Source organism: Anthonomus grandis, chromosome 6, assembly GCF_022605725.1.
Source record: "Anthonomus grandis grandis chromosome 6, icAntGran1.3, whole genome shotgun sequence".
NCBI lineage: Eukaryota > Metazoa > Arthropoda > Insecta > Coleoptera > Curculionidae > Anthonomus > Anthonomus grandis.
This window is the reverse complement of record NC_065551.1, coordinates 30,397,245-30,411,233: the sequence shown is the minus strand read 5'-3', so window position 1 is coordinate 30,411,233 and position 13,989 is coordinate 30,397,245. Positions and strand designations below refer to the sequence as shown.

Genomic DNA, 13,989 nt, shown 5'->3' with positions numbered 1-13,989 from the left:
CTATCTAAACCTTGAAGAGCTCACTATAACATTGAGATTATAACTTTCTTTGAAAATTTACTTGAAAACTATGTAAATCAGTGTGGGTCTTCATTCAAACTTATTTCAATCATAGTAATATAACTTAGTTGTAATTTTAGATTTAAAAAAAAAATACATTAAATTTCCGTTTAAAATATCCCACACGTAAAATCAACAAAACATTATTGCATAACTTTCAACGCTATTTTAGGATTGCTTTGAGAAAATCATTGGCATTGGCAGATTTTTCTGATACATCTTCTTTGAGGAAAATCCTTTTAAACTATTTAAATTATAAATAATTATGTGGGATGCGGAACCTTACTAAGTATCATACTGAATTCTTTTTTATATTATTAGGGTAAAATAAAAAACTTGATCTATAATTTTATTTGTTTTTATTTAAACAAAATAGACACCTTATAGGTAAAAACACAAAAAATAATTGTCCATTTATATTATTTTTTGTCTAAAGACTTACTATAGGTATCAACCTGATGATAACAAATTTAAAAAAATATTTGTACCAATGTTAAAAGGTAAAAAATCAACGGGTTCTCTTAAAAATATTTTGAATCTCTAGTTCCTTTTAATATGTAAATGCAGTTACTTCTATATAAACGAACATTAAGAAAATACATTAAATGCAAGAAATATTGTACACAGATTTTGCATTTAAATGCCTATAAATTGTTTCTAAAATTGTTATTTATTCATTTTATATTTAGCTCATTTAATGTTCCTTCTTAATGTAAGCGGTTCCTTCTTAATGTTAACATGATATCTAAATTATTATCGTATTATTTAATTATTCTCCGCTTTCTAAGTTAGAACCATTTAATTCTATATTTATGACAATCTAAAAAAACTCCTTAAAATTAACAAAAACTCAGCATTGGCCAAATAAAGTAACATTTCTGGCCTTCACAGCATTACCACTCATACTTTAAAATTAAATCTGTCTTATAGCATCAAACATTACATGGTTCAAACTTTCTGTTTGAATTTCGAAAACAAAACGCTCTTCACCATATTATATTATTGCTCTTTTGGTACAAAATTAAGTAAAATTGTCAAATGCCACGTCATTTTTAAAACCCTTCAATGTTTGTTCGCTGCTAATCGAACATGTTTGTTGTTGGAGCAACTTCTAGTAACATTTGTAAAAATGCGGTCAGACCATCTAAAAACAATTTAAAAAAATTACATGCATAACTTAAATGGCTATGAGTGATATAAACTGCTCGACAATCGAACTGGATATTTTATAAATTACCGAAATTTGCCTAAAAAAATAAAATAAAAAGTTGTGTTTTATGCTATGAGTAAATCCTGTTGATAGCAAATATTTTTTGTCGTTTTTTCCTTTTTTTCATACATTCTTATCTCTTTTAAAGAATTCGGTTTCAAAATCCTAACAATTTAGTCATATAAAAGTGCTTGTAGAGACTTTATTATTCTCATTGTTCCAATAAATCTCTTTGCTTTCTTAAAAATAATGGTTCTACGAAGGTTAAAACAGTGCAACTCGAGCAATTAGTACGTTGGCTATAGGAGGGCCCAACTCAAGAAGAAGTTGCTAACCGGCTTAATGTGTCCCAAAGTGTCGTGAGTCGTGCATGGAATCGATATGTAGAGACTGGGTCTGCAGCTTACAGGCATGGTGGAGCCATGACTCAAGACCGCTATATAACAGTAACCGTAAGAAGAAACCGAACATTTACGGCTTCGAGAATTAACAGCTACTTAAGGCATGCTACTGGGAGGGACTAATAAGACTGTTAGAAGAAGATTACATGCGTCCAATTTAAGAGCCAGACGATGTGCCACACATCCACGGTTGACGGGGGAACATCGTGCATGCAGAAATCAGTGGGCAATAGAACTCAGTAATTGGAATTTTCAAAACTGGAGGTCTTGTATGTTTACGGATGAGTTTAGATTTCGGCTACATATGTGTGATGGTCGAATTTTGGTGTGGAGGGAAAGGGGACAGCGATACCATGAAAATTTGATGGCGCCCACCACCCTTTTAGTGGTGTTAAGAAATGAAACAATGAACGCTATAATAAGATATATATATAAAATATAGAGACATTATTATAGAAAACATAATTGTACCATTTTTTGGTGCAATAGGCGAAGAATTCGTTTTAATCGATGATAATGCGCGCCCGCACCGTGCGAGAATTGTCAATGATCGCATTGAATTTCATGGCATTACCAGAATGGACTGGCCACCACATTGACTCGACATGAATTGCATTGAACATGTATGGGCCGAAATGTCTCGAAGATTAAACCTTAGAACAACTAGCCAATCAATTACCGGAAATATGGCAAAACATTCCTCAAGACTACATTAACAACTTAATAAGAACTATATGCCAAACAGGGTGACAGCACTAAGACGAGCCAGGGGTGGACCTACGAGGTATTAATTTTTATGACAGGGCTTTGGGGCTCGCTTTACAGAGTGTAATTTTATTTTAATTTTTCCTGTTGTGTGTTAAAAATTTAAATTTTTTAGGAGATATCTGTTTATTTAATTTTTTTTGGGGCTATTGTGAGTGAACTTAATAGAGATTTATTTATTACATTTAATTTTGTTTTATTGTAAATCATTGACAAACTAAAATTGCAGATTTTTATAATATCCACTTTGATTGTTGAGCAGTGTATATTAATATAATGAATGTTCTTCATATTTTTAATAATATATCAAATAATAAAATTGGTTTTTACCCATGAATGGTATGCGCCATTTGTAGTGTACAAAAGGAACATAAAAAACCATCCCGCCTAAAATAAATAATGCAGCATACAGGTACTCAATAGTCGGTTTATCCACGATAGGACCTATTATCAGATAAAACGAGATCAACAATACTAGATACGGTATTACAATTGGCACCTGAAAAATCAATAATTAAAAACAAAACAAATCTGTGTTAAAAGTTACCTTATAGGGTCTAGGATAATTTGGTTTTGTATATCTCATAACAATGAGTGCTAACATAGCTCCACCATAGAAAATCCAAGCGGTGAAGCTGAAGAAATCTATCAATGAGTCGATCGTTCCATACATGACCATCGCACCAGCGATTATTGACTAAAAAATAATTCTTGAATTAATTACATGCCTTATTGGCTAAAAAATTAATCATTATAGTGATTTTAAGGAGTTAAGGTATTCCAATTAGCCTTCTTAATCTATTAGAAGTTTGCTGAAATCAATGAAATGATTCTTGATATAATTCGGGAGTAAATGATTCTCATTATGCCCTTAATTTTATCATTTTTTTTACCTGCAGTTTTAATAAATCGATTAAATATTTGTTGCTTAATATAATTATTGATTTTATCATTATAACTATTCCAAAGTATTATCTTCCTAGATTTAATAACGCAGCTTGATTTATGATTGAAATTATATATATTAATAGTGTTAATAGTATATTATCTTCTAGAGTGAGACATTAAAGCAATAAAATAGAGACTATTTTATCCTTTCGTCATAGTGACTAAGTGTTGAAATAATTCAAAATGAAATTTAATATTGTAAGGATTCCGATAAGCCTTCCTAGTAACATTATGTTATCAATCTAAAATCAATAAAATAATTAATTATGAAAAAGATTATCAAAAATTATTTACGATTGCAGATATGTCACCAGTATTAGAATGAAACTAAATAATCATTACTGATTATTCAGTCAATACCGTTCTTTAATATTAATACATTAAAATTGATTTTAAAAACTGATCCACTTTAAATAGACCAAATATTAAATAATAACATCACAAGGTAGTCAAATATTTGTTATTTACTAATTACTCTTCTCTATCAATAAGATTGGTTATAGGAACGCTCTAGAGTGAATAAAAATGACACAAGAAGATTACGACTCTTTATTTTCGATTTAATAGTTAAAAATGAATACATGTAGATAAGCTTTATCCTTTCTTTTTCTCATAATTAAATCCTCTATTTTAGTCATTGCTGATAAATCTTTGAGTTTGATATTTGATTTATTAAGTTTGTTTATCTTCTCTGTACAAATCTTGTTACGTGAAGTTATATCCTAAAAACGTTGATAAAGTTCTTAACAACGTTTAAGTCAATTACTAAGTTTACACGTGGCATTAATGCGAATTAGCGGCTAATGCGAATTAGAGCAAAAACGCTGAGTTTACACAACGGTTTTAAGACGAGGTTTTAACGTTGATGTTAACCAGCTGTCTTTTATTGCCAACCTAAATGATTTATTGATAAATTAAACAAATTATAAATAAAAAAATAAAATTCTTTAAATTTTGTGAAAACACGATAAGGCACACCACAGCAAAATGAAATTAATTTTTTTTTCCCTGACGCGGTTGGCAGCACTGAAAATTAATGCGAATTTGCAACCTCTCCCGTATACACGCTACTTTAACGCGCATTACAGCGAGATCATCGACATATTTAAAACATTTTAAAATAATGAGACGTAGGGTCTAACTACAGTTTTACCACTAACCAAAACTCTTTATTTTTACTCCCGACACGTGTTTCGCTAACGATATTAACATCTTCGGGAGAAGATTAAAAAGGTTAGTGGTAAAACTGTCTCGTAATTTGAGCATCACATCAAAGGTTGCAACCATAGGACTATGAGAATTAAGGTGTCCATGCGTTTTATGTTAATTCACATTTCGCTAATGCGCATTCACGGTTGCGTTTAAACATAATAAATGAAAGTAGTTAGGCATCATTTTTTACGGACCAGATAAAACAAATTCAATACGGCAATTCTTGATCGAAGTATTTAATAGAAAGGAACCTTGATAGTTTTTAATAGTGGGAAAAAAAGAATTAGATCAATCAAAAAAGTGTGTCTCAAGCAAAAGGCTTGTTCGAGAAGTTATCATCACCGCTCATTGCAAATCCTAACTGTCAATCGCATTCTATTCAATATTTTGCATTTCTACAAAGTAAAAGCTAAAATGTACTCACTTGCTGGTTAGGCTTAAATTTAGCTAACTACGAGGACTGCATTGAATCTTTACTAAAAAAGGATTGTTTAATTTAATACTTTTTCAAAATCTGGCAAGTGTAACTCGCAATTCCTTTCCAATTTTAAAAAGGTCCCTAATAACATAAAAATTTATTTTGAATCCAAATGCTACCCATATTGAAAATACTCAAACAAATTTAAATTGTTACATGAAGATATACACCCTACAGCGAACTTAAGGAACAGTAATAAAACCAGAACAGGGAGTTTGGAACCCTTAAAAAACGGATAACAATAGGTTTGCACCCTCATTTTATAAAAAGCAATAATACAAAATCTACAGCATCACGTAAAAGATTTTGCGTTTTGTGTTATTGATTTTTAAAAAACGTATGACCAGCATCTTTGGGATAATGGATGAATTTGTCGACTCATGGCAAATTTGTAGAAGGTAGAAAAATCATAGGCACTAATAAAAGATAAACTAGATGTGACTTTGATTAAAAACTAAACTTACGTGAAAGATTAACCCAGGGGACGGCGTATATCTCCTCACATGCACATAAGACAAAATATCCAAAAGGTGACCCTCTCGACTTGCAGCAAAGCACAGCCTTCCTGCGGCAAACAGTGTTCCGTTTGCAGACCCAAAAGTTGAAATTGTAACCGACAAAGGCATCAGCCATGCCATAACTCCTATAAAATAATATTTAGCTTAAGAAATATTATACAAACACCTGAATTACCTAGCAATCGATTTCCAAAAACCACTGCCACAGCCTCACTGGTCATCATTTCCATAGGTGACATAACGGTCAGATATGATATATTTATGAGGGCGTAACAAATGGTTACCAAAGGAATTCCTATTATTATACTTCTGGGCAAATTCCTACAACATTAAAAATATTACTTCAGACTGATTAAGGCGTTTTATTGAGCGTATACCTGGAGGGATTTTTTATTTCTTCGGTGACGTAGTTTAAATTATTCCAGCCGTCGTAGGCCCATAAGCCAGTGTAAAATGCCGTCGCAATATTACCCACGGAATACTGGGTATTGGCGAAGGGATTTTTTAAATGCTGGGTGTTACCTTAAAAGGGCACAATTCAATATTATGTTATTTTATTGGATAAACGTATATTTACCATCAATCATTTTATATGCTCCTCCCAATATTACAATTAAGACGGCCACTAGCTTTGCTGCAGTAAACACATTTTGTACACTGGTAGCAAGGTTCACGCTGTAGCAATTGACATACAAAATCACCACTAAAAAACACAATAATTTATGTTAAAGTAAACATCAACTGTATCCAGTGAAACGAGATAATGACATCAATTTTACAATTTGTTGTTACGTTTGCTTTCTCCATCTTATTCATAAAGATGGGAACCTTTCAGATAAACTGAGGACTGGCTTTGCTGCACAGGCTTATCTCACTGGATAGGCTTTAGTAAATGTTAGGTTAAAAAAAATACAAACCCATAGCGAGTAGGGCAACCAACTTAACTACGATCTCCGGCGGTTCGCACTCGGTAACAAACGCTTCCACGGCGTATTTTCCAAAACTTAGACATATTATTGCCATTTGCGAGGGTTTCAGGACGAGGGTGCTAGCCCAGGAAAACAGGAACGCAGGTGGGGCACCAAAAGCATCCATGAAATAGGCGTATTCTGCACCGGATGATGTGTTCATCGTGCCTAACTCGGCATACGCGAGCGCACCTAAAATAGTTTACTAGATTATTTGATTTTGTAATAATATTGTTCTGGATCCAAGGAACCAAGAGATTGACGTAATATTTATACCCAATTCCTAGCTTTCTTTTTCGCTATATCTGATTTATCTTTATACATTTTTACCAGATTATTGAGCACACGTTGGGCGCCAGAAATAATTTTCTATTTTCCACTTGCAGTTTTATAAATTTAGGGTTTGTTTTTATCTTAAAGAGCAACGTAACGCAATTTTCTTTATAATAGATTCTTACTTAATGGGCTTTTATATTTATTAATTAAGTTATTATATTAGTTAACTTAGTTAACTTATTTTATTAAGTTTGTTCATACCATTCACAAATGAAGAATGATAAAGAATGAATTTGTTTTGGCTCTATTTGTTTTTTAATACGAAAACCCATTTAATTTTTTTTCCAAGTTTTGGACCCATTGAGAGAATATGTCCAAAACTGGTCTAAATAAGTGCCCATTATGGGACAAATAATGGCCGTCCAAAAGTGTGTTGTTCGACAGTCCATTGGATATCATTTGAATCATTTTTGGATATCTACTAACGCAATATGATCTAAATCTGACAAATTAATCACGTCGAATAGAGGTTGTTTTTACCTGCTTAATTTCATGAAGCATCAATATCAACTCAATAAAATCATTTGCAAAAACTTGGAAAAAGAAAGGTTTTATTTGACTTATCTACGACTATGATACATTGTTAATGACTCATGCATAGCAGTTAGAGGAATATTTGATTTAATATGACAGAATAGAAGATTGTATAGCCGTGTCACTACCTATCCTCAAACTTTCTATTTTAAATATTATAAAATTATCTCCAGGTTGGGCGCCACGAAAATGTAAACTCTTTCGAAAACATTTTATGTTTATTCTCATGAATTTTGTACAAATTGTTGGCCGCTGGTCGAGCGCCAAGACCGAAAAATTATATTTTATTCACGACATTTTATTTTATCAGAAGCGCAGTCAGGCAATTTTGAATTCCCACTGTTGCAACATTTTTAAGCATATAAGTACACTAAACTTATGCATTTGGGGCTGCCAATATAAGTCTCCGTGTAAATAAATATAATTTACCTAAAAGAGACAGAAGTCCACACGACATCCAAATGACAAAACTCATTCCAATTGAGCCGGTTCTTTCTAATAGACCCGACGGTGACACGAAAATTCCAGACCCTGTAAAAGAAATGTATGTTATTAAAGCTTAACCAACTAAAGTATATTGTCTAATCCATCATTTAATTTAAGTTTAAACTTTTAAGTTCCTTAGTTCAAAGACTATATTTTTCTTTTGTCACATGTCCGTTTTCTTACATTTCCACATTAATTTATTTTCCTAAAGAAATAATATAAAATTATAATTATAATAATAATAATAAAGTTTATTAATCTACATATACATATGTTTACAAAGCTGTAAAAAAAAAACATCATGGTAACAAAAAATTACAGACAAAATGCGGATTAAAAGGCACAATTTCAGCTTCTCAACGCAGTTGAGGGCTGTTGTAGCCTATAAAGTAGAATAATTGATCCAAAAAAGTATCTAATAGTAAGTACTTAAAGAAAAATAAATAAATAGTGTACAAAAATCGAGAAAACACATTTAAAACATTTTTACATAAATGAAATGAAAAAGAGAATATACAAAAATAAAAACCTAGAACAAATCCAAAATTCATATTTTTAATGCATTGCTCTGTTTTTAAATAATATTCTGGAGGTTAGATTTCATGCATTTTCGGAAGCCATTTGTCGTTAGCGAAAGATCAGTAATATATTTATTTACTACAGATGCAATATTATAAGAAAATGATCGTTTAAAAATTTCTTTTCGATGTCGTGGAATATCTAAACGCCGTCTATTTCTAACATTAGCCTGATGATGAATATCAGCTCTAAATACCACCCTATCCAAACGAAATTGTGGGCACCTCATCTTAAAAATATTGTAACAAAACACCACATAATGTAACTCTCTCCTCGATGACAGACATGCCACTCAAGATCTTTCAACCTGTGCGATACTCCATATGGCCCGCGAATACCAAAAATAAATCTTATACATGCATTTTGTAATTTTTGTATACGCTTTTTATCTTTGTCGTCTAAACAAGGGCCATATCACAAAAGTTAAAAATGAGAAAGAATGAGAGAGTCGCACAGCATTCGCTTAGTATCCACATTTAACTCATGGCGCTGCGGATATAAAGTTTTCAACATTGAATAGGCTTTCTGCAATTTTGATGTCACATGATATGAGAATCTTAATCCTACATCAATGTACAAACCGAGATTTTTGCAAATATCTTCAAATACGATAAACTCGTTATTAATTTATATCTTTAAATTTTCCAATAAGTGCTGCCTTAAATTTTGTTTGGTGAATAACATCGCAACAGATTTCTTAGGTTTTAACTGTAAGCCATGTTTTACAGATAAGTTATATAGACTTGACAAGTCTTCATTTAAACAGTCACCAGCATTGCCCGGATTTGACGAATCAACTTATCTATCCTCATTCCAACCTTACCTATCATCGTTCCAACAATTAAAGCCACCCCACTGACGAGTCCCACCCGTCTCTTGAGGTGAATAGGGTCATTCTCAGTTGAGCGCCCCCTCTCCAACTGGTTAGATTCAATAGCGGAGTCCACATTGTCGCAGTCGTACATGTTTCGTTCTGTTTGGTCACCCCCGTTCCCGATACCGAGGGTTCCGTTTCCGGGGGTGCCGCCGTTGACATGAACGGTCCCGCCGCCCCCTGTACCGCCACCGCCTCCGCCTCCTCCTCCACGGCTGCCTCTCCATTGAACGCCATCACCTCCCTGATGCTCTTTGAGCAACTGATTGGGGCGAGAATTATTGTTTCCTATAAATTAAAAAAAAGTTGTTGTTGTTGTTGTAGACATCTCAGAAGAACACAAAATCATAATGATTGTAAGCGAATGAAGAAAATTAGATCAGTTCTATGAGCATTTATTTATAAAATGGGAGAACATTATTTTAGAGAAGGTGTGGTAGAAGATTTGTTTGTAGAACTTAGGAGTCTGCAAGGTTTTTATCAAAACTAAAGAAAAACATCAAAAAGCTTGAATATAATACATATAGTTACATAGCTCTAAAATGTCAAACTACAAGAGCAAACATTAGCCAATTACATCAAGACATCAAAATAGAATAGATCTAGAACAAATAAATTTCACATACAAGGTTCATATGTTATATCCTGGATACGACCTTCACAACCGATTAAGGTACAACTTCTTTTCATAAGAAGCAACATATCTTGCCAGCGGGAAAAAGCTGTGGGTTCGATGTCAAAGTAATTATGCTTCCTCTACAGATCACACACTACACTACACACACTACAGAAGAATTTTCACCGACCTTGCTGATCAACTAATTGCACCAATAGTTATTACAATAGTTATACGCCAAGCAAAGAGCCTTGGGAATAGTCACGGCTTAACTCAGCTTATACAAGACGCAACCAGAAACCCTGATAGATAGGGAGACTTTGCTATCATCCTGGATCTGTTTTTCGTAAGGGATCCTGACTCATACAATATTTCATGCACTAGATCAACATCAGATCACAAACTAATAACCGCTAATTTGAACTAGAAATGATTCGGGATCCCTCCATGCCGGGTAGATTTTGGAATTATAGATCTGTCAGTGTATGCGATCGAGATTTCAGAGGTGATTTTGGTAGATATGACTTATATTCCGAACACATTTTCAGACCACACACTGGTTCGAGATACACCAATACAGTCAACAATAAAAATGCTGCATAAAAGGCACCAAGACCCAGGACCACAAATCACGTTAACACTATGGCCTTGAGAAATGCCTGCAAGCAGACGATCGATATCTGCAAAGAAAAGTATAATAAGAAAGTGAAGAACAATCTTCGTAATAGCCCAAATGGATCAAGGTTGTTCTGGTCTGTAGGTTTCTTCAAAAATTATACCATTGATTACGGGAGATTAGTCCATTATAATGACCGCAAGGAAAAAAAGACTTACTGAGTCAGATACAAAAAAGGCTTCTTTAATGTCAGAGATACTCTTCAATCACAGATCTTGGCAAATGTCTGAAAAGGATTAACAAGGTCACCGGCCCTGATGGAATACCGCCAATGGTATTAAAGAAAATTGCGGTCGTACTGGAACTACTGCTGTGCAAACTGTTTTCTCTTTCATACAGAAGAGGTCTCTTTCCTGGAGATTAGCAACTTGTGCAGATTCAAACGATACCCAAAAAAAGAAAAAAGACGGTGCCCATCATCAATAACAAACTGTAATCTTAAATCATCTTAAACAAACTGTATTCTTATGGTTTGCCACCAACTTTCGTTAAAAAGAGCTATACACTCAAAATCTACTGATGAAAACGGAGTGCATCTGCCTAGAACATCGCTTTATCGGGACTCTTTTTTTATGAAGAAATTTTAGTCTGTGGAACCAACTCTCAAAGCACGTCTTTTCCTAATAATACAACATGATACTCGAGTACCATAGGCTTTGCCCTTTTGCGCCAGTATATTCGGTAAAAAAAGTGAACTAAGTAGTTCTAAAAATTCTACGTCTTAAAATAGCTCAAAATGTTTACATCGAGTTTGTTTGAGTTCACATAATAACCTAAAATCTATTTCTTGTTTAAATTATCTTACTTTGAATCGTAATTATTAGTGGGCTGCGGCTCATTAGGTATTTCGTCAATTTCACTTCGTTACTTCCATAATTTTCTTTCTTGAATTTCAAAAAAACTTAATTTAGCACATGCAATTTGAGTCTTTTGTGCAAAACATATTTTCCATAATTTAATGGATGGATTCCGAAGTTATATCAAGAAATAATTATTTAATGACTTTTCGACTTTTTGTTATCGGCATACTATTACAAATTGTTATTATTTATTTTTACATATAATGATTTCAATTATTGATGGTCAAGTATGTTGGTAAAAAAAATTATTCTTCAGTTTAACGTTTTATCTAAATGAATTCGGAGTTGGAAGAGTGAGAGGACTTGTTAAAGAGCATAGTAATCACATGAGAAATATGATGGGATATGTATTTACGTATTGTATGTCTAATCTTACTATTGTTAAAAAGTTCAAAAAAATGGTCATTGGGATGGTGTTCTGGAATCATAATAAGTTGGTAGTTCAATCTGGCGCATGAAGAAAATAAGTTAAATAAAACATCTTCGAGTTACAATTCTTATATATGTATAGTATATATTAACTTATGTATTTAACAGTGATACAGAAGATAAAGATGATAATAATACATATGTGAATGCCAGCCGGATAGTTCTACATATGCCAAGTATGGTAGTTTTTATTAGTAAGTATCATTTGATGAACATTTTTTAATTTCAATTCCTTTTCAGGTGTATTTCCCGCTTTGTTATATATTGTGACTTCTCTATCAATAGCAATGGCTGTTTTTTTAAGGCTAAAATCATAATTATTCTTGGATTCCATATACCTACTGTGTTCTATATTTGGTCAATATTTTTCTGTGTTTGAGGCTTTATTTAAAAAATCCACTTTTTTATTTTCACCAAGAAATTTTGAGGAGTGTGATCCCATTGTCCTGAATCTAAATTCTAAATTAAATACTTTAACATTAAATTCAAATTAAATAATTTAAGATATACATTTTAATTTTTGGTTAAGTCATCATAAAATTAGTATAACTATATTATATGAATATTATCGATTCAAAGAAACCTTGTTGGTACAATTTAAATGACGATGTTTCGATATTACAAATAGCAAAGCTGTGTTTGTTAATATCACTGGGGAAATCTCTAGCTTAAGGTCTAGACGATAATGACCTTCAGAAGTTCAGTCTATGACGCAGATATAAACTAAAAAATTAACGTTATATATAGGAAGATTAGAAAAGCGAAATAAAATCAAAAATTAATTTTTCAATAAATATTTAAATAAGATATTGACGATCGCCTTATGAAGTTCGTTGTTATTTAAGCGATTAAGGGTGACATTGAAATCTCCACCTAACTCATGGCTATGTCTTAAGCTGTGCTATTTTTATTTTTAAAAATTTCAGAGATTTTAAATTAAACACTATATTTAAACACGCGTATCCATTTAATTGATGACAACAGCTGCTTGTGCGAATTTATTTTTTAGCGCCAATTAAATATGATAATTAATTGTTTTTTAAATATTCATTCCTACTTGCTATTATCATAATATTTAATTTAGATTTTATTTGATAGTCATTGCAAAAATATTTTTCTCAGTTTTTAATAAATGAAAATTCCCAAAATAAGCACCACGTTGTCCAATGGAAAACTGCCAATTAACTACACCCTTATGCCAAATAAATACGCCCAATAAATGCACACAAACCACCTCAACACCCTCATCATAATTGACTAAAACAGACTTACCAGAAAACAAGTGGCGGTTTGTAAAGAATTCATCGTCATACATGTTCCCACAAACAGCGGCAAATTGAACACGCACTTTTCCACCGATTTCATGTCATTCACTGACTGGGCAGGACGCGATCGCAGGAATCAGGAATACAATAATATCCATACATCGCATAAGACCTGCGTTTTCGGGACTCCGCGCCCTCTGCCGGCGCCTCCATGAAACCGAGATTGGACAGGAAACTCTGGATAATATACTCCTGCTAATTGGGAGCGGTTACGTCACACCATATTCGAGACAACGTGACCCAAGTCTCGCGTAAAATACTTGGCATAATTGTTATTGTGTTATTATTTTTGGAATAGGACAACTGTCGGGACAAACAGTCGGATTTGGGATCGATTTGTAGCGTGTCGTTTGCTGAATATGCTATTTTCGTACCTGGAACGTAATGTGAATGGACGGTGTTTGTTGGGGTCCCATTACATCTTCATTGAATTAATTAGTAGCACTAGGCATTGTTTCGATTATCCTAATTACTAGTATTTCATTTGGTTGAATACATAATTTCCTTGAACTCTTCTTTTGTAATATCATGGAAATTTAAATAATTTAAATGGTTTATCGATCCGTGCTAATTTTTGTTTTAAATTCTGAGCTTAGGAATTATCTTATAAAGGGTCTAAATAGGTCAAAATATTTCTATCCGGACCCTCTTTTATCCAAAATTTTTCGTTGTGTTATAATTTGCAGTAGAGATCTTTATTTCTCATAATATGCC

General features: G+C 32.8%; 1 protein-coding gene across 1 annotated transcript; it reads right to left on the bottom strand.

Moving 5' to 3' along the window:
• Positions 1 to 551: 551 nt before the first annotated feature.
• LOC126737835 (b(0,+)-type amino acid transporter 1) lies at positions 552 to 13,395 on the bottom strand. Its single transcript, XM_050442892.1, has 11 exons — positions 13,223 to 13,395; positions 9,319 to 9,657; positions 7,860 to 7,961; positions 6,510 to 6,752; positions 6,170 to 6,295; positions 5,970 to 6,114; positions 5,768 to 5,913; positions 5,539 to 5,717; positions 2,984 to 3,133; positions 2,767 to 2,935; positions 552 to 1,204 (listed from the first exon to the last, which is right to left on the bottom strand). The coding sequence occupies exons 1-11, from the start codon at positions 13,263 to 13,265 to the stop codon at positions 1,140 to 1,142; spliced, it is 1,707 nt and encodes a 568-aa protein (XP_050298849.1). The 5' UTR covers positions 13,266 to 13,395; the 3' UTR covers positions 552 to 1,139.
• Between the last annotated feature and the right edge of the window lie 594 nt (positions 13,396 to 13,989).

Excerpts from the sequence above, each read along its gene's own strand:
- LOC126737835 (XM_050442892.1), bottom strand. The coding sequence starts at position 13,265 with ATGTATGACGATGAATTCTTTACAAACCGCCACTTGTTTTCTG. Across the intron at positions 7,962-9,318 it reads AATTGTTGGAACGATGATAG|GGTCTGGAATTTTCGTGTCA; the intron begins GTAAGGTTGGAA and ends TTTCTTTTACAG. Across the intron at positions 1,205-2,766 it reads ATGGCGCATACCATTCATGG|ATGGTCTGACCGCATTTTTA; the intron begins GTAAAAACCAAT and ends AATTGTTTTTAG.